Here is a 21,125-nt window from a genome sequence, read left to right on the forward strand (position 1 = left end):
TTTGCGTAAGGCGTTTTTGGCGTAACATTGCTCCTGCTATTAGGTGGCGCAGCCAATGTTAAGTATAGACGTAGTTCCCGCTTCGAAATTTGAATTGTTCGCGAATAGGGCTGGACGTAATTTACGTTCACGTTGAAACCAATACGTCGTTGCGGCGTACTTGGGAGCAATGCACACTGGGATATGTACACGGATGGCGCATGCGCCGTTCGTAAAACACGTCAATCACGTCATGTCATCACACATTAGCATAAAACACGCTTACGCCGGCCCCATTTACGCTACGCCGCCGCAACTTACGGAGCAAGTGCTTTGTGAATACTGCACTTGCTCCTGTAAGTTGCGGCTGTGTAGCGTAAATACGATACACTGCGCCGCCGTAACATCAAGCGCAGCTACCTGAATCTAGCCCAAAGCGTTTTGTGATAGGTCAATGTGAGATTGTTCATGCTCCCCTTGTCCGATCATAGAAAGCCTTGTATCCTTTGCAAAGAATACAAGATGTTATCTGAATGGAGGAGCTGCACAGTAAGCAAACCGTGTGATCGCTGTGCTCAAGCCCTGACTGTCAGTTTCAGTGCCAGAACTTGATAACGTTTTTGCCTACGCTTCAGTTTTAAGCTTGTTCCTAATAAAACAAGTTATGTTTGAAAAAGCTTGTAGAAATTCTGAGTGACCTTGGTATAGTCTATATCGGCTTACATATATTTAATGTGATTGTAGGCTATTGCTCAGAATCATTAGATGTTGGCTGTAAGTGAGATGTACTTTCCTGATCATTTATATGGTGATGATTCTTACAGTCACACTGTGACGTAGTCAGTCTTTGCGCATATTTTTTCAAACAGCATTTTGAAAAATATTTAAAGATGAGGTACATCAGCTCGCTGATATTAAGTATAATACAGAGTCCTGAAGTAACTACTACAAAATAGAGGAAAATCTTTTTCTCTGTAGGTTTGGAGATGTAACAGTCAACGAGATTAGGGCAAGGTTCCATATCACACTTCACCATCCGTGGAACACTAAACCCCCCATATAACATGTAGAAAAGTATCAGGAAACCAAACTCAAACACTGTTTTAAATAGAAGACTGATGACATATGTACACCATAAGCCACCATCCATGCTTCCTGGGTTCACATAGAGCTTTTTGTTGTGCCTCTTCTCTCTACTTTCCCGATATGCCACATGGAGAACCACAAGAAGTGAGGGTGTAGACACCATTATTAGCTGAAGAGCCCACAGTCTGACTTGTGAAATGGGGTAGAAGTAATCAAAGCAGACATTTTCACACCCTGGCTGTCGGATGTTGCATTCAAACTCTTTTTGCTCATCTTTCCAAACATTTTCTGCAGCAACCACATACACCAGAAGTCGAAATATGAAGACAACTGACAGCCAGACCCTTCCAATACTAGTTGAGTATTTGTTGACGCCGCTTAAAATGTCTCTTAAAAAAGTCCAGCTCATGTCTTTGCACGGACGATGTCTGTGAAATTAAAGAGAAATATGCTTAACAGAAATTCTCAAAATGTAGCTTTCTTTATTCTGAGTTTTTTTTTTAAAGGATAGTTGTACTTTTAGCATAGTTATCATTTAAATTACCTTTCTTCCCATTAACCCCTCAGAATGTAATACTTACCTCCAAGATCATTGGTGATCCATTGGGTGCAGTCCAGTCACTGCATTTGTTCCAATCCAAGAAGTCCTCAACTTGGAGAAGACTCTCCATTTATACCTATAAACAGGCCATCTACCAATGGAATATATGATAGACACCCTCTCCATAGGAATGAATAGAGATTCTCAAAAAAAAACAGACTTCTGCAGTAGGATCTCAATGAGCCTCACAGTGAAGATCTTTGAGTAGTGTGAATACAGCGGGTAAAGTAAGTATTGAACACGGCCCCCTTTTTCTAGGTAAATATATTTCTAAAGGTGCTATTGACATAAAATTTTCACCACATGTCGGTAACAACTTATGCAATCCAAACATACAAAGAAACAAATAGATAAGATGACACTGCACATCACCCTAAAAACACCATGCCAAGAGTGAAGTTTGGAGGTCGGAATATCATGGTGTGGGGTTATTTTTCAGCATACGGTACTGGCAAACTTCATGCAATTGAAGGATAAAGGATAAAAATTAAACAATGGTGGAAATTTCAGCAAGACAATGATTCCAAACACAAAACCGAGGAAACTCTCAATTGGTTTCAAAGAAAACAAAGGTGCTAGAATGGCAGAAATCACCTGACTTTAAGCCAATAGAAAATCTATGGAAAGAACCGAACATCAGAGTTCATAGAAGATTTGAAGGCTGTTTGTGTGGAAAATGGACCAAAATCACACCTGAGCAATGCATGTGACTAGCTTCTCTATACAGGTGGCATCTTGAAGCTGTCATTACCCACAAAGGATTTTGTACAAAGTATTTTTTTTTTAACAGTAAACATTTTATCAAAGGTGTATCAAGGTAAATACAACAAGTAATTTTATTAAAAAAATCAAGTATTACATCTATAACAGCATATATACTAATGACACTTCACATATTCTTTACAGGGTTAGTCCAACTAAGTCCTTTGATCACTATTCATAAGCATTCCACCATGATAGGTACAGAACATCTATAGTGTTAACCTACAGTTTAAGGGAAGGATAAGTCAAGGAGTACAGACCCAGGGTGGGGATGAGGGGAAGAAAAGAAAAGAAAAAGGGGATGAGGGGTGGAGGTGAGAGGATGACGATACAGAGACATAAGACACCTTGATCATAATACCCTGAGCTTACTCACTTCTTTTAATCATGAGAACCATATGCATCTATCCGGGTTGACCACACCTTATCAAATTTGGGTGGACAGTTCCTGCTCTCGTAAGTTAATAAAGAGAAAGTACTGAGTTAATGGTTGTTATCCAAGCATCTAGCGTAGGGGAGGAGGGCAGGAGATTTCCACCTCAGTAGTATCTCTCTTCTGGCATAAAAGAGGGAAAACGTGAGGAAGAGTTTAGTGTACCTATCTGCCTCTATATCCTCCAGATGACTTGATAAATTAAAACTGCTGCCGGTTGAATTGGGATATTACACAGCTGACTCAGGGCCCTGGTCACCAACTCCCAGAAAATCTCAATTTGAGGGCAGGACCATACTATATGTATAAAGGTACCGGAGGGTACTCCATATCTCGTACACTTCATTTACGCCTGTGTTTATATATTGGCTAATCGCTGTGGGGTGTAGTAGACCCTATGCAGGAACTTTATCTGAATAAACCGGTCTTTTGCCAATATCACAGAGGAGATATATGTGGACACACATTCCTCCCAGCTCTCCTCCGTCAGCTCTGGTATTTCCATTCTCCAAAACTGATATAGGCGGTTAGACCTTGTTTCATAAGCTATGGATAGATGGTGATGGGTTAGCCGCTGTCTTCCCTCTAATTCTCTCGAGGTGAGGAGTTCAATCGTGTCAGACTCCAATATGACAGGTTCGGGAAACTGCTCTATATATGCTTCTAGCCCGTATACACACTAGCAGGGGTACCCTCGTTGGTCCTGTTGTCGAAGCTGTTTGCTCAGAGCAGCATAAGATCCCAAAAGCGCTGCCTCCAGGATAAACCTCCCCGCGACATTGGCAGCTGTACAGTGAATCTGGCCAGTCGGGGGGTCCGACCAGCCCAAATGAAGGACACCACCAGCCCCTCCAGTCTCCAAAAGAATGACTCCGGAATAGCTAGGGGAGTGTTCCAAAACAATAAAAATAACTTCAGGCAGGAACACCATTTTTAGTAAATTCACCCGACCCACCAGTGTCAACGTAAGGGACCTCCAGGCCCCCTATTCGCAAACAGTGCAAGAAGGGGCGTGCTATTACACTCCAAGTACATATCATTAGTGGTACCTATACGCGCACACCCCCAAAAAGTGGCTGAAACGGTCAATGATCTCAAGAGCTGCCTAGAGTGACGATGTGGCATCCGCCAAAAAAAAGGAGAGCGTCGTCTGCGTACAGGGAGATTTTTTTCGACTATAGGTCCCACTGAGATTCCTCGAACTCCCCAGGTCTGCACTAAGGAGAATAGCCAGGGGTTCTATCGCCAAAGCGAACAACCCCGGGGACAAAGGGCATCCCTGATGCGTCCCCCTACCAAAGGGGAATGAGTCGGACAGAGTGGTATTCGTTCTGACCCTGGTCTTGGGATGTGCATAGACTAGTTGGATCCAGGTTATAAAACGAGGGCCAAAGCTAGTCAGAACCTTGCAGAGAGAGACCCGCTCAACCGAGTTGAAGACCTTCTCTGTATCGAGAGCGGCCACCACCCCAGTGCGATCCCGACCAGCCAGGACCATGTGTGTGTGTGTGTGTGTGTAATCGGCTGATGTTAATGTCCATGCCCCTGCCAGGCATAAACGCGGACTGATCCGGGTGCACCAATGCCGTAATTATTTACATTATTTAACCGATTGGCCAAATTCTTTGCTAAAAGTTTTGCATCTGTGTTCAATAATGAGATAGGGCGAAAGGAGGAACACAGATTAGGGTCATTACCCGGTTTCAGTATCACAATGATCACCGCAACACCCATAGAATCGGCAAGTGGGACTGCCTCATCCACCTCTAGAAACAAATTCTGCAAGCTTGGAAGAAGTTCTTCAGCATAAGACTTATAAAATTCCACGGGGATCCCGGCAGGACCTGGAGTCTTACCCGACTGAAGGGTGTTTAGAATCTTTTTTCCCTCTATCAGGGTGATAAGCGAGTCCAGGCCCTGATGGTAGACTGAGGTTAGAACCAGGAAATCTATGTCAGCAAGGTACCTGTGCAGATGATCAGTATAATAAGTCACTCGGGATGGGTAGAGAGTTCGGTAGTATGCTGCAAAGCACTCATTAATCTGTTGACGGTCAGTTAGGACAGTGCCCTGAGGGTCGCAGATCTGAGGAATACTAACAGTAGCCATCTGTTCCCTGGCTAACCATGTCAGCAGTCTCCCATTCTTTTCCCTTGCTCAAAAATCCTCTGTGTCTGGTGGAGAAGTCTCTTTTTAGTCAAGGTTGTACGAATCAATAGTACAGATCTAGTAAGGCACTGCAGCTCCTGATAGTCTCTGGATATCTGGTCTGTATGTACTGACACGCCTATTCCGCAGTGGCAGCCTCAGCCCATACTAACTCCTCCCGCCTATTCCCTCTGGTCTTACGTATGAGCAAGGTGTGGTCGCCTTAAAGAAGTCCCATACAATGGGACCCGGTGCAGTTCCAGGATTAGAGGTCCAGAAGTCTGCCAGGTGTCCCCTATACTCGGCATCAATAGCAGTGTCAGATATCCAAAACCTGCATATACCAAGTGAGAAACGCCCCGACACCCAGAGCTGCACCAACAGGGGGCATAATCAGAACTTCCCCTTGGTAGGATAGAGAACTCCCTGATCCTGGATAGTCAGGACAGTCCCCCTGCATAGGCCAGATCAAAAGCAAAAGCGTCTTATAGGTTGCCGAGTGGCAGGTGTAGGCTCGAACACCCGGGTGCCTCCAGCTACACACATCGGTCAGCCCATACGTCTCTGCCCATGACCTTAATTCCATGGATAAGTGGCCCCCGGGAGACCATATTAAGGTCTCCCAGAATAATGATATTATCATTTGCAAAGTCGGCCACTTGTGCCACAATTTTATGTAACAGCCTGACAGATGCTGGTAGAGGTAGGTAAACCCCCACTAAAGTAACATTAAGACATTAAATTAGAGCATGTACGATAACATAACGTGCATCTGGGTCCAATACAAGGTGCCGCAGTCTAAATGGCAGGGACTTTTTAACCAAGATACTAACTCCCCTAGCAAAGTTGGAGTACGTGGAGTGGTAGTGATGTCCCACCCACTGCTTTTTTTAGGGTCAGGGTCATGCTGCTAATCCGATTGGTTTCCTGTAGAATACAGACATGCGGAGCCTGAACGTTCAAAAACTGGAACACTAGTGAGCGTTTAATTGGGGAATTAATACCCCTCATATTCCACGAGACTATATTATAGTGGGTCATAGTCAACTGCATTGCATAGATTGAGGAGGATTCTAACCTAATAGTGCCGCCCCATCAGACCGGATAGAACTTTGTAAAGTACCATAGATACGAGATAGACCCAAAACTTAACTTTTCTAATAGGAAAGACGACATGTAATTGACACACCTTAAAGCATCCTTATATAAACATTGCTGTATCAAAAAATAGGCCCCCAATGCTCCCTGGGCCGCCGGCATGCGATGTGCCGTCTTCACCAAGAAGTGTATTGTAAGCTTGGCCTGTGGCAGAAGTGAGCGCAGCAGGGTTTCAGTGAAGACGGTCATATCAGACCCCTTGGATCCCTCAGGGAGGCCAATAACTCGCAGATTATTGCACCGGTTACGGTTTTCAGCGTCTTCCGCTCTGGTCTCAAGATATTTTACCTTTACCTTCAAGGTGTGTAAATCAGCATTGTGTTCCCTCTGTCCACCCTCTAGGGAAGACACCCGGTGCTCAGCCTCCGTGACCTGCTCCCGGCAACGATCCATGTCTTTACGAATTAGACCTATCTCGGTCTGCACAATTTTTGACATTACTGATGTCCAGGAGTCAGTAATTGCCTGTGTGAGAGAGTCCAGCTTGTTAGGCGGCCTGATCTGTCTGGGTCGCCATGTGGCAGGCTGGCAATGCTAACTGGGCCTCCGAAGCTGCTGTTCTCACAGTGTCGATCGAGCGGTGCTTAGACTTGGCGTTCCCACCCTTGGTCATCACCCATTGGGTCAGCAAAAGTTAGGGAGATAGGATCACGCTTGTCCAGGCAGTCTGCACCAGGATATTAGGCAGGATTATGGTCGAAATCGAGGGCACAGGAATCACACGTCTGCTTTTGACACCATCTTGGATACGCCCCCTTGTATGAAGTTTTAAATCAATTTCAGTTAGCGTATTCAATACTTTTTTCCCTGTGTTATTCCATTTTATTACACACAACCTTATTTCTGAACTTATTTGTTTTGGGTTCTTTGTATGTATAAATTGCATGGATTGTTATCAACATGTGGTGAAAATTTCATGTCAATAGCATCTTCAGAAATATATTTACCTAGAAAAGTGTAGGTAACCTATAGCAGCCAATTAAATGTCAGTTTGCTGGAGTATGATCAGCTAAAATGTCTTTGATTTCTGGTTTCTATGAGTTACTACATTATGTACATTTACCAATATGTGATGAAAAAAAACGAAATTTTTAAAAACTTCATTTAAAATGACCGTGTGTGGGGAAAATTTTGTTTTATGTCTTCTGAAAAACGACAAAAAAAAAAATTCGAGCATGCTTCAATTTTTTATGTCGTTTTTCTAAACGTCGTTTTTTTTCATGAGAAAAAATTACGTTTTTATTCATCACAAAAAACGACCGTGTGTACGCGGCATTATCTTTACTAGAGGCAGACGTCTGGAAGGCTTATATCGCTAACTGGGATTGTGAGCCTGATATTTCTTTATTTAAAGCGTTTGTTACCCCAACACATCATATTTCTGATATGTACCCACTGTACCATGTACTTCTATGAAAAAGTATCCTGTTCTATTTGTATTGCTTCCTTTATGTTAAATCCCTGGTGTTCCTGTCAGTCCTCTTGCTTTCGTAATAAATACTGACCACACCAAGCAGGAGAGCACAATGTGGTCAGTTTTCTAGGTATGCTGGGAGCTCAGCCTTCTCTTCTCCAATGACCAAACTTGTCCTGACAAGCCCCCGCTGCACAGCCATTCACTGGCAAGCTCAGTATGCTGCTGCTGCTTCTCCTCCCCCCAGCTCTTATGCAGCTGAGAACCGGGTGAATGTGATCACTTATAAAAAGGGAAAAAAGGGATTTATAATCTTTTTTTTTTTTTATATCTATACAAAAATGTTTTGCCTTTCATTTCTATTTTAAACTGAATGGGTTGTTTTACAAGGTTATTGTTTACAATCACGTTAAGGGACCTTAAAGTTTACAATCACTTTATGGGAGTGCAGTGGTGTATGCAGGGGCACAACTGAGTTGCAATAGGCTTACTAGGGAAACTACTACTGAGTTAAGAATGGGTGATATCTTCAGATTTAAGGTCCTGTTAAACATGCATTTGCAAAGGCACTAAATAAGGGATGGAGATCCGGACATTCCCAGGAAAAAGGACATATTTTAAATGTTGTGGTGCTTAAGATTACAAGTATAGGATATATATTCTATATTATCTATTTCAGAACTATGTTTCCGTAATTAACTTTTTGCTAAAACAGCATAAAAATTTTGATTTTTAGTTTTGCCAGTTTGGAGAAATGCTTTGGAGTCAATAAGGAAGGTGACATTTCAGTGAGTTTTCAAATTAAAGAACAAAAAAATGAATATAAAAAAAAAAAACTATCCACACCTGCTGAATAAATTTAAATAAAATAAAAAAAGGGTAGATTTTTTTTTTCAAGCAAATATCAGAGCTTCTTTAAAATTTTGCAGATGGTGGAATCTGTCGTTTTTTTTTTTTGCGAAATCTGTTTCTCCCATATCTGCTAACAGCTGCTAACAGTAAAATACAAAAGAATAAGGCTCAAACATTTATTTAGTTACCTTCCGTCTCTGCAGTTTTTAAATATTTCTCTTTCTGTGTTATCAGGTCAGGAAAATCAGCTATTTTGTACTACTTCAGAAGCTACATTTAAAAATATGAGCTGTTAAAGAGAAACTGAAAATGACTGGAAAGAATTGATTAAATTACTCAGACTTTTCTTTTGCAATATTTCTTTGGCAATAATGCATTCCTTAGCACATACGGTAAATATAACAGGAAACTGATCTGCAGATTATTATAGAGTTTGCTGACCTACTGCTGGTATTTTACGTTCGGGATTCACATGGCTGATATCTTTACTGTTCCATAGTTGCCCCTACCCACTCCGCATGGAATGTAGATTAACATTTTTTTTACACTGTCATGTATGTAAAGGTTAGGTTCACATTATTGCAACTTGTGTTGTGCATATAGGCAGCCTATTCATTTTAATGGGCAATATGCAATATAAGCCCTACCCCGAAAATAAGCCCTAGTTTAGAATGCTTGTAAAATCCTATTATTCACTCTATTACAGTAGTATATAATGTACAGTGTGTGTCTTTCTGTAATATAATTGTGGGTAAGAGAGCTCCAGTGGGTCACAGAAGCGCAGAGCGGCCCTATAACAAAGGTATTTGGCACAATTATATTACAGAAACACACACATTGTACATTATATACTACTGTAATAGGGTGGATTATAGGATTTTACAAGCATTTTAACTCAGTTCACACTGGGGATTCCTGTCTGGCGGGCAGAGAAGAGAGCACCACTCCATGGTAAGACCTACCCCGAAAATAAGCCCTACTGTGTCTTTTGTTGCCAAAATTAATATAAGACCCGAGCTAATTTTTGGGGGAAACACGGTATGAGTCTCTGCATTTGCCTTTTGAAATTACCTCATAAGTAACCAGTGCATACATAAACATGAATATATTTAATAATAGTCCGTACACAAGATCTGAAAACGGACGAAAAATACTGCTTTCGAAGCGATCATACGATAAGCAGATTGTTAGTACACAGCTTTCAAGAGCTGATTACGACAGTTCACCCGATATTATTCGATCAGACAAACACGAAAATCTTTCTTGTATAATACCAGTTAGTACAATTTTCATTTAATCAGTACAGTTGTCGTCCGAAAATACAATAGAAATACACTACAACACGTGACATCACTTCCATTTTTTTATTTTGTTGTACGAGAATTTTCGTCACTTTAGTAACCTCTCTATTTTACATATGTGACTACCATGCAAAAGATCCGTCAACCGATTTTCGGATCGTGTGAACAGGGGGGGACAATGTAAAATGAGCAAATATAAGTCATCTGATTAGAATTCATCTTTTACTGATCATCTTTGCTCTTCCTGCTACTTCTGTATAACCCCAGTAATACTTCAACACTGTCAGGCTTCATTTGGATGTACACTGAGGAACCCAGAGGCAATAAAAATGTATACTTAATGCTCAAATTGCTGGAAAAAAAAACATAGTGTCATTTAAGAACGTACAGCAAATGAAAAGACTCACAATACAAAAACTGATTCTGATGGTCTGGAAATTGTTATCCAGTTTTCAACTTTGATAAGGTATAGATAGAAAAAATCCAGCGCTACTCATTCATCTAAGTGAATAAGCCTGATAATGCCACACTATAATGACTCATCCGTAAAAAAAATAAAAAATTGCTCATCATTCCTCATTCCTTATTCAGTAAAATCTGGATAATGCAAGTAATATACAACGGCATCACTTACAGAAAAAATGAACATGCCAGTGGGTATGGCTCACTGCATGGAGACCTACATATTTATGTACATTCTGTATCCTATCATATTCAGCTACATAAAAAATGTCTACAAAAAGCCAATTTAGGCTCAGTAATTGCACCTACCTGTAGTGCGACTGAAGACGTAAAGCCTAGAGCATCTAGATGCTGCATTAAATATTCATTCTGATGCCAGTTCCTCTGCGCAGCTTTCCTTGTGTGTGTTACAGAGCAACCAGTATCTAAGGCGAGTTGAACAAGTGTAACCTGATCATTTGTTTTGTGTATTAGTCAGAGAGAGAAACACCTCTGTTTAGTATGAAAGCATAGAAGAAAGGAGGCTGGATCATCATCAACAATATCCTAGCTTGCATGTGTATTGTATAAATAAGAGCTCTGCACACAATAAACTTAGTTCATGTGTATAGCAATATACACATACACTCACCTGCCACTTTATTAGGTACACCTGTTCAATTGCTTGGTAACATAATTTGCTAAATTAGCCAATCACATGGCAGCAACTCAGTGCATTTAGGCATCTAAACGTGGTGAAGATGACATGCTGAAGTTCAAACTGAGCATCAAAATGGGGAAGAAAGGGGATATAAGTGACTTTAAACGTGGCATGGTTAATGGTGCCAAACGGGCTGGTCTGAGTATTTCAAAAACTGCTGATCTACTGGCATTTTTATGCACAACCATCTCCAGCCGATTGCCGCCCGCCCACCATCAATTGACAGAGGGACAGTGCAGCTCTCTTTCTGGGAGGATGTCATATGAAGGCACCCCAAAACAGCTGCTATCGCTTGGGGGCGCGCAGTGTGACGATTGTGGCAGTGCCGTGTTGCTAGGACATGGTGCGACCCCAATCAGAGCTGTCACAGCCGGTCACGTGTAAATACAGAAGTGCCGTGAATCGGCTCTCCTCACCTCACACTGACAGTGTGTGGCAAGGAGTGCCGATCAGCGGCATCTCCTGGTAGAGGAGACCTGGGCAGGTAATCAGGGCATTGATCGTCAGTGCACTGATTACAGGAAAGCCCCAGCAGTGCCCATCATGCCACCAATCAGTGCCCATAAGTGATGCCAGTCAGTGCTGCCCATCAGTGCTGCCTATCCATGCCGCCTATCAGTGCCCACCAGTGCTGCTCATCAGTGCCGCCTATCAGTGCCCACCACTGCCACCTATCAGTGCGGTCTGATGAGTCTCGATTACAGCTGTGACATTAAGATGGTAGGGTCAGAATTTGGCATAAACAACATGAAAGCATGGATCCAGTCTGTCTTGTATTAGCGGTTCAGACTGGTGGTGATGTAATGGTGTGGGGGATATTTTCTTGGCACATTTTGGGCCCTTTAGTACCAATTGAGCATCGTTTAAATGCTACAGCCTACCTGAGTATTGTTGCTGACCATGTCCATCCATTTATGACTACAGTGTACCCATCCTCTGATGGCTACTTCCAGCAGGATAATGCACCATGTCACAAAGCTCAAATCACCTCACTACTGGTTTCCTGAACATGGCAATGAGTTCACTGTACTCTAATGGTCTCCACAGTCATCAGATCTCAATCCAATAGAGCACCTTTGGGATGTGGTGTAATGGGAAATTTGCAAGGTGTACCTAATAAAGTGGCCGGTGAGTGTGTGTGTGGATATATACTGTATTTATTGGCATATAACACTCACTTTTTTACCCTGAAAATAGAGGGTAAACTGTGCCTGCGTGTTATACGCAGGGGGCTATGGAAAGTTTTTCTCCTGAAACTTCCCTCTTAAAGTTAGGGTGCGTGTTATACGCCGATAAATACGGTGTATATATATATTCATATATATATATATCATCAACATTCGCAAAACATACTGGCCTAGATTCACGTAGGGCGGCTTTACGTTGTGCGGGCGTCGCTACTTAGAGAGGCAAGTGCTGTATTCACAAAGCACTTGCGTCCTAAGTTACGGCGGCGTAGCGTAAATCGGCCGGCGTAAGCGCGCGTAATTCAAAGTAGGCAGGTCGTGGGCGTGTTGTATTTAAATTAAGCGTGACCCCGTGTAGATGCATGGCCGAACAAACGGCGCATGAGCGCGCATGCTCAGTATGACGTCGTATTTATGCCCAAAGATACGCCGGCTCAATGCCTTTGACGTGGACGTAATCTACATACAGCCCCATTCACGTACGACTTACGTAAACGACGTAAAAAGATACGCTTGTTCCGACGTCCATACCTTGCATGGGCTGCGCCACCTAGAGACCAGCTTTATCTTTACGCCGGCGTATGTCTTACGTAAACGGCATAACTAATTGTGAGGGGCGTACGTACGTTCGTGAATCGGCGTATCTTGCTCATTTACATATTCAACGCGGAAATCAACGGAAGCGCCACCTAGCAGCCAGCGTAAATATGCGACCCAAGATACGACGGCGTAGGAGACTTACGCCGCTCGTATCTTGGCCAAATCTATGCGTAACTGATTCTATGAATCAGGCGCATAGATACGACGGCGGCCATTCGGACTTACGATGGCGTATCTGGAGATACGCCGTCGTAAGTCTTTGAGAATCTGGGCCACTGATTATATCAAAGGCTGAGTGTGATTTAAACACCTTAGGAGGTAGGTCATTTACTTTAAAGTAAGAATAATCGCAATTTGTTTTGTTTTTTTAAATTTGGAGGGAATGGAGAGAAATTAGAACCCCTGTGTGTTTCTCATTGTTGTCTGTGTCCCAGTTAGGGAGATTCACCCTCTCTATTTGTCTTGGTGACCAACGTTTTGAGTTGTGACCAGAACAGAAATAGAGGGTGAATCTTCCAATAGGGACACTAGTTCCCTTAGGAGGGATTTACTCTCATTTCATGTTGTGACTATGGGGTGGGAAGAGAAGAAAATTCTCCAAGATGGGATACGGACGGCAAAAAAAAAAAACAAAAAAAAACTGACAGGGGTTAATATCCTTCCTTACTCTAAAATTACAGATAAAAAATGTTTTATCCCTAGTTCTACTTTAAGCCATGTAGTAGTTGCAATTTACTCAGAAACTGAAATCCCCAAGTGTGTACAATGTCTAAGAAGCCATCTGGTGATTCGTTTTCCCTCATTACCGAAAGATCACTCTGCAGGCTGAACCTGTTTAAACATAAATGATATAAAATAGTCTAAAACAAAAGCTGTGGAGTTCTGTTATATATTTATAGTCATAGGCGTGCACACAGGGTGTGCCGGGTTTGCCTGGGCACACTTTAATCACCCCCTGCCAACCAGCACTCTTTTCTGGTGAAACTGCCTGCTCCACCAATGGACACTCACTGGCAGTGACAAAGCTACAAGTGGGACTATTTTGGTAATTGTATTACAATTTTTTAAAATATAGATTGACCTATGAGAAGGACTTTTCCGATGCTGCCTCTATTGTTCCCCTTACTATAGGCTCGGAGTGATACAGCTGCACTCCGCCTGCCTCTTCTGCTTTTACCGGTGCCGAGGTCAGCGGCACCTAACGGGGAGTAAGGCAAAATCTAGGAGGGAGAATTTTACATGTGCCCCTTCTGGCAACCTCCCTCCTGCAGGGTTTGCCAACCATCCATATCTGGAGAAGCTAGAGCTGCTGTCTGCACCTGTGTCAAAGCATCTAAAACAGTGCAGAGCAATCAAAATGCCCCTTCTTCCCTTCCACGAACAGAAGAGGAGAAAGGGCTCGATCCGGTCCGCCCCCTCCCACCCCTATCCCTAGTGTCTATCCCGCCCACACTGCAATTCTAGTGTGCAGACTTTACCTGAGAAAAGGGATGTGTGTGTGGGGGGGGGGGATTTAAGGTGCAACAGATGGAAGATCTGTGGTGGCTGCAAGATACCAGCCTCTGGTAAGTAAGCAGTCCCCCATCTCCCTCCCCCTCTCCCTCATCTGTCCCCTTCTATCCCTCTTCCAGGAGATGCCCAGTTGATTTCCTGTCCAGCTAGCACTTAGGGACAACTTGGCTTCTGGTGAAAGTGGGGACTCTGCCAGGGCTTCTGGTGTAAGGTTGGGACTCTGCCAGGGCTTCTGGTGTAAGGGGGGACTCTGCCATGGCATCTGGTGTAAGGGGGGACTCCGCCAGGGCTTCCGGTGTAAGGGGGGACTCCGCCAGGGCTTCTGGTGTAATGAATCCTGCTGATTTCGTTCAACCTTTTTTTGCCCATACACAATTGCGCGATCATGCAACTCTGTAAACAAATTATATTTATATAAATAGATCTTTCTTTTGGTGGAATTTGATCACCTCTGTTTTTTTTTTTATAAAATAAATATGATATGAAATATTTTATAAAATATGAAAAAAGACCAAAACATTTGAAAAAAAAATCCCATAAATTTCTTCATAGACTTTGACAAACTGCATTTTGCTACATGTCTTTGGTAAAACAAATCCTGATAGGTATATTTTTAATTGGTTTGTGTGAAATGTATAGTATCTACAAACTGTGGTATATATATATATATATTGGAATGTATGCAGCTATGACACTATACTGGTAATGGCAGTGACCTGTGAATTATAATGGGACTGTGTTAGGGTAGCAGCCAATTTGGTGCTGACACTGAATGGGAGGGTCATGAACTGACACTGACACCATTAGTGACACCAATACAGTGAATGGTGATAATACTGTACACCATACTAATGACACTGGCTGGAAAAAGGTTTAGAGACCATTCACACAGGGTCAACACGACTTCCAGCACGACTTTGGGAGGCAACTTGGACACAACTTGAGTATGAATCATCAGGCAACTTACAAGGCAACTTCAAGTCGCCTCCAGGACAGGAGGCTTTCCAGTGGCCAATCAAACAACAATCAGCTCTGTGGGAGGGAGGGGGAGGGAGAGGTTTGCCTCTCCCCCCCCCCCCCCTCCCTGTACTGTTGCTTCAGTTAAGACAGTGATCCGACTTCTGAGGGGCGACTTCCATTGAAATCAATGGGTACAAGTTGCCTAGAAGTCGGATTGAAGTAGTAAAGGAACCTTTTCTGAAGTCGGAGCGACTTCAGTAGTGTACATTAAGACGGCTCCCATTCACTTCCATTCATTTTCTCTACCGCGTGACTTGGGGCGACTTAAAGTCGGATCCCAGGTCGCCCCAGTGTGAACCGGCTCTAACTGTTTGCCTAACAATGTGTAATGTGTGCTGCTTTTACTTACTACTCTGGCTATTTTTTATAGATTTTCAGGGAGAAGAGCCAGATCACTGTTCCTATCTTCACAAAGCTCTGTGTGTGTGTTTGTGTGTATGTATATGTATATATATATATATATATATATATATATATATATATATATATACAGCCCTCAAAATTTCCACTCGCCTACTAGCATTTGGCGAGTGGATTTAAGCTGGGGGCGAGTGATGACAGGGCTACATGACCAATCTCCCTCCAATCTGTGCCTACACTTAGAGTCCCGATGAGATTGGCGGCCGAAGAGGAAAGGTGCATGCTCGGGAAAAGTAGTCTGGTGAGCCGCGCACAGGCAGAGCAGTACACAGGTGCTCTCCTTAGAATTCTCATTAAGCCATGGGACCTGACAGTATGACCTCTCTGAGCCTGCCCCCCCTCCCCCGAATAATGTAGCTGGAGAGGAGAAAGTAATGAGTGAGGTGGAGGATTGCGAAAATTACCACTCCGGTGCAGCGCTCACTGAAAGTTGCCCTGACATGAGAGCGGCAGCCTTCCAGTTTGTACAGTTTTCTTCTCCTTGTGCTCTATGTAAGTGTCCAGCAGTTCAGCCTGAGCACTGAACAGACTGGTCTCAATGCATGTTGTGCGCTGTCAGTGTGCGCTGTGCTATGGTGTCAATGGCTGTGCAGTTGTGTGGATCTCAGCGCTGGATTGTACTCCCTCCCGCTGTGCTGCACCTCCTCTCCTCACTGCCAGCCTGAATAAAAGGGGAAGTGGGGACATGCAAGTGTGGAGCCGCACACACAGGCTCCTGATGAGGAGATGAATGGGAGAGAGAGAGGATGGATGGGAGTTGCAGAGGAGACAGCAAGAGAATGGGGAAGAGACCCAGTTCTAGTGCCCTGTCCCTCTGGCATGTCCCTCTGGTCTGCCCCCAGTGCCCTGTCCCTCTGGTCTGACCCCAGTGCCTTGTCCCTCTGGTCTGACCCCAGTGCCCTGTCCCATTTTGTTAAAGTTGTTGTTGGTAATATTTAATTTTGTAACTTGATTCTGCATAAAACATTTAACAGTGTCATTCCATGAGATAATCTACGAGGGCGTGTTTATGGGTGCAATTAGGCGCAGGGCAGTGTATGAATTAGGTGGGGCAACTGGTGACGAGTAACTCTTGAGGCCTGGCTAGTAGCTCAGGACTTGAAATTTTGAGCCCTGTGTATATATATATATATATATATATATATATATATATATATATATATAATATATATACATACATGAGGTTCTGTTTGGGGTGCACACCCTAATGCAATAGGCTGCGCACACCTATGTTTTTATTTTTAGTGCATGCTGTAGTTTACAGTATGACAGAATCAGATCACAGTGTTAGTATCGGAATAATATTACCTATATAGATTATAGGTGCTAAGCCTTTGTATGTTTTGGCCCCAAGTATCCCCCACCATTTAATTTTTTTTGGGAACTCCAAATTGTAATTGTCAATACAACCCTAATAAAGTCTATGTAAACCCAAAATCCAGGCCTCACTTTATATAGTTTTCTTACAAAACATATTTTTAATCTGCTGCTAATTTTTTTACCTGGAGATCCTGATGACATCCTTTCAACGAAGTGCGTTGAGCCGAGCTACCAGTTTTATAATATCCAGTTGGTGGAATGCAGGAGCGTTCCAGGGAGTGTACATGCCTGACTGCTTTTATTTTACAAGCCTATATATTGTGTAAGTGGAATTTTAAAGCTTTTTAAAGAACACAATAAATGATATTACACTAGCTTCTGCTGCCTTCTCAGTTTTCTTGCATATGTGACAGTGAGGAGAAGTTACTGCGTCCGCTACACTGCTGATCAGGTTTATATTATCTGCACACCCATGAAGTCATCGCTGGATTCCTGGGACTTACAAGTTACCGTCGGGCACCATACAGCTTGCAGCAGACATTGAAGAACCTGTGTAAGGACATCCTGTTTCATTGGACCAATGTATCGGCCCAATTGGTGAACAGGCAGAAGCCCATCTAATCTCTGACACTTTACCTAAAGATACTGCATGCAGATACCGTTACACCTGACCAGTTAGAGGGTCTTTTCTGGGGAAAGTACAACATCTATCACATTCAGCCTCGATGGGTTGCTACTACACAGTAACATCTCTGGGCCCCATCATAGCTAGTTTAGGATCAAGGATACCCATACTTCAAGGACCTCATTTCATCAAAGAGACTCTGCTCATGAACCTGTGGCAGATTACAACCACCTTATAGATATATGACCATTTATTAAAGGGAAACTCCTACACAAACCCTGAAAATTGTTTACTTCATACTTCCTGTTGCATCAGGGCCCAGAGGGAGTGAACTGACTAAGGGCCATATCCACAAAAGAGATACTCCGGCGTAAGCCGTCGTATCTCTGGTTCTAACTTTGGAACTGATCCTCAGAAGCAGTTTTCCTAAGTTAGGCAGAAGATCCGACATCTGTAAGGGACTTACACTGCCGGATCTTAGGATGCAGTACCGCATCCGCCACTGGGGACATTTCGAGTCGAAATGCCTCTTCTGGTATGCAAATTCTCAAAGCTTTTGTGCTTAGTTTTTTCGCCGTAAGTGTTAGTTTGCCTGGTGTAAAACTAGGGCTGCTTTTACAAAGTGTAAAGTTAGTCACACCTTGTAAAGGCCCATTCAAGCGACGGCATTTGGTATGCATTCCCGAGGGAGAACTCCACGGCAATTTTTAAAATCAAAACCGGCATGGGTTCCCCCCCAGGAGCATACCAGGCCCTTAGGTCTGGTATGGGTTGTAAGGAGACCCCCCCACGCCGAAAAATCGACGTAGGGGGTCCCCCTACAATCCATACCAGACCCGTATCCAAAGCACGCTACCCGGCCGGTCAGGAAGGGAGTGGGGACGAGCGAGCGCCCCCCCTCCTGAGCCGTGCCAGGCCGCATGCCCTCAACATGGGGGGGGTTGGTTGCTCTGGGGCAGGGGGGCGCACTGCGGGCCCCCCCACCCCAGAGCACCCTGTCCCCATGTTGATGAGGACAGGACCTCTTCCCGACAACCCTTGCCGTTGGTTGTCGGGGTATGCGGGCTGGGGGCTTATCGGAATCTGGGAGTCCCCTTTAATAAGGGGGTCCCCAGATACTGGCCCCCCACCCTAAGTGAATGGATATGGGGTACATCGTACCCCTATCCATTCAACTGTAGGCAAAAAGTAAAAGTTATAAAACACACAACACAAGGGTTTTTAAAATAATTTATTATTCTGCTCCGGAGGCCCCCCCTGTCTTCTTTATTAGCTCTATTACCAGGGGGGGCTTCTTCTTCCACTCTCCGGGGGTCTTCTTCCACTCTCCGGGGGTCTTCTCCGCTCTCCGGGGGGGGCTTCTTTTTCCGCTCTCCGGGGGGGGGCTTCTCCGCTCTCCGGGGGTCTTCTATCTTCGCCGCTCTCCGCTGTTGACTCGGCGAACCCCGGTTCTTCTGCAGATGTCCGGTGCCGCCTTCTTCAGCGCTGGCTGCCTGCTATCTTTGTGTGTTAGCTCAATTTCTAACAGGCAGCCGGCGCGGTCTTCTGTGACGTCAGGGTCTTCTCTTCTGTTCTTCTCCCCTCTTCCGATGTTGCCTCGTCGCCTCTTGTCGCTGTAATGATGGAAGCGCGCCTTGCATCCCATTTATATAGGCATCACCGTCCCATCATGCTCCGGCAGGTACCCACGTGGTGGGTGCCTACCCACGTGCACCCACCACGTGGGTACCTACCGGAGCATGATGGGACGGTGATGCCTATATAAATGGGATGCAAGGCGCGCTTCCATCATTACATCGACATGAGGCGACGAGGCAACATCCGAAGAGGGGAGAAGAAGGTGACGTCACAGAAGACCGCGCCGGCTGCCTGTTAGAAATTGAGCTAACACACAAAGATAGCAGGCAGCCAGCGCTGAAGAAGAAGGCACCGGACATCTGCAGAAGAACCGGGGTTCGCCGAGTCAACAGTGGAGAGCGGCGAAGATAGAAGAAGACCCCCGGAGAGCGGAGAAGCCCCCCCCGGAGAGCGGAAGAAGAAGCCCCCCCGGAGAGCGGAGAAGACCCCTGGAGAGTGGAAGAAGACCCCCGGAGAGTGGAAGAAGAAGCCCCCCCTGGTAATAGAGCTAATAAAGAAGACAGGGGGGCCTCCGGAGCAGAATAATAAATTATTTTAAAAACCCTTGTGTTGTGTGTTTTATAACTTTTACTTTTTGCCTACAGGTGAATGGATAGGGGTACGATGTACCCCATATCCATTCACTTAGGGTGGGGGGCCGGTATCTGGGGACCCCCTTATTAAAGGGGACTCCCAGATTCCGATAAGCCCCCGCCCGCATACCCCGACAACCAACGGCAAGGGTTGTCGGGAAGAGGTCCTGTCCTCATCAACATGGGGACAGGGTGCTCTGGGGTGGGGGGGCCCGCAGTGCGCCCCCCTGCCCCAGAGCAACCAACCCCCCCATGTTGAGGGCATGCGGCCTGGCACGGCTCAGGAGGGGGGGGGCGCTCGCTCGTCCCCACTCCCTTCCTGACCGGCCGGGTAGCGTGCTTTGGATACGGGTCTGGTATGGATTGTAGGGGGACCCCCTACGTCGATTTTTCTGCGTGGGGGGGTCTCCTTACAACCCATACCAGACCTAAGGGCCTGGTATGCTCCTGGGGGGGGAACCCATGCCGTTTTTTTCTTTGAAAATTGGCATGGAGTTCTCCCTCTCAGGAATGCATGCTGAGCGACGCTGTCATTTTTTATTATAATTATTTGTTTTCCCGGCACGTATATTTTTTTTCACCCGTCGCAACTTTAGTGTCCCGTGGCAATCCACAAAGCCGCCCGGCGTCAATTACGTTCGCGCGCTGCACGTCGGTAAAATTACGTCACACGCATGCGCAGTACGGCCGGCGCGGGAGCGCGCCTCATTTAAATTGTAAACGCCCCCCGGAGAGGAGGACCGCCTAACTTAAGTTACACGGCTTGAAATTTTTACGTAAGTGCTTTGTGGATCAGGCACTTAGGTAGAAACTTTAAGTCAGTGTAACTTAACTGCTGAAAGTTAAGTTACGCCGCCTGGCTGAGGATTTGGCCCTAAAAGTCTCCTTTTCCCCCTCTTTTTTCTGGGATCATAAATCTGTTACAGCCTGTTTAGTATAGCCATGTGACTTATTGCTATTTCATTGTGTGTTCTGGTATTCTCATTTTACTGAAATATCACTTAAAGGAGTTGTAAAGGTTTGTTTTTATTTTCTAAATAGGTTCCTTTAAGTTAGTGCATTGTTGGTTCACTTACCCTTTCCTTCGATTTCCCTTCAAATTTATTTTTTCTTTGTCTGAATTTCCCACTTCCTGTTTCTCCTCAGTAAGCTTGCCCCCATGTTCTGGCTAGGGGTTAGTCAGCCATAACAGCTTACTGTTCAAAATTCAAATAAGGTATATTGAAGTTAATGATATGTTTAAGTAAGAGGGTGTTGAATTATAGTACATATATTGTTTTTGCTTTATGATTTTGTAAGAGCATTTGGGAAAGGTGCACTGTAGCGCCATACCAT

General features: G+C 44.4%; 1 protein-coding gene across 2 annotated transcripts; it reads right to left on the reverse strand.

Annotated features, from left to right (window-relative positions):
* Positions 1-351: 351 nt before the first annotated feature.
* On the reverse strand, positions 352-10,721 carry GJB7 (gap junction protein beta 7). 2 transcript variants are annotated; one of them, XM_040350072.1, is made up of 3 exons: positions 10,506-10,721; positions 8,622-8,722; positions 352-1,493 (listed from the first exon to the last, which is right to left on the reverse strand). In XM_040350072.1, exon 3 carries the CDS (start codon positions 1,472-1,474, stop codon positions 725-727), a length of 750 nt encoding a protein of 249 aa, XP_040206006.1. In that variant the 5' UTR covers positions 1,475-1,493; positions 8,622-8,722; positions 10,506-10,721; the 3' UTR covers positions 352-724. The 2 variants fall into 2 exon arrangements, with proteins under 2 accessions (XP_040206006.1, XP_040206005.1); XM_040350071.1 differs by lacking the exon at positions 8,622-8,722 and having other exon boundaries at positions 10,506-10,720.
* Positions 10,722-21,125: the final 10,404 nt, after the last annotated feature.

This window comes from Rana temporaria, chromosome 4, assembly GCF_905171775.1.
Source record: "Rana temporaria chromosome 4, aRanTem1.1, whole genome shotgun sequence".
In the NCBI taxonomy this organism is placed as follows: domain Eukaryota; kingdom Metazoa; phylum Chordata; class Amphibia; order Anura; family Ranidae; genus Rana; species Rana temporaria.

Coding starts and splice junctions, on each gene's coding strand:
- GJB7 (XM_040350072.1), bottom strand. CDS start 1,474: ATGAGCTGGACTTTTTTAAGAGACATTTTAAGCGGCGTCAACAAATAC.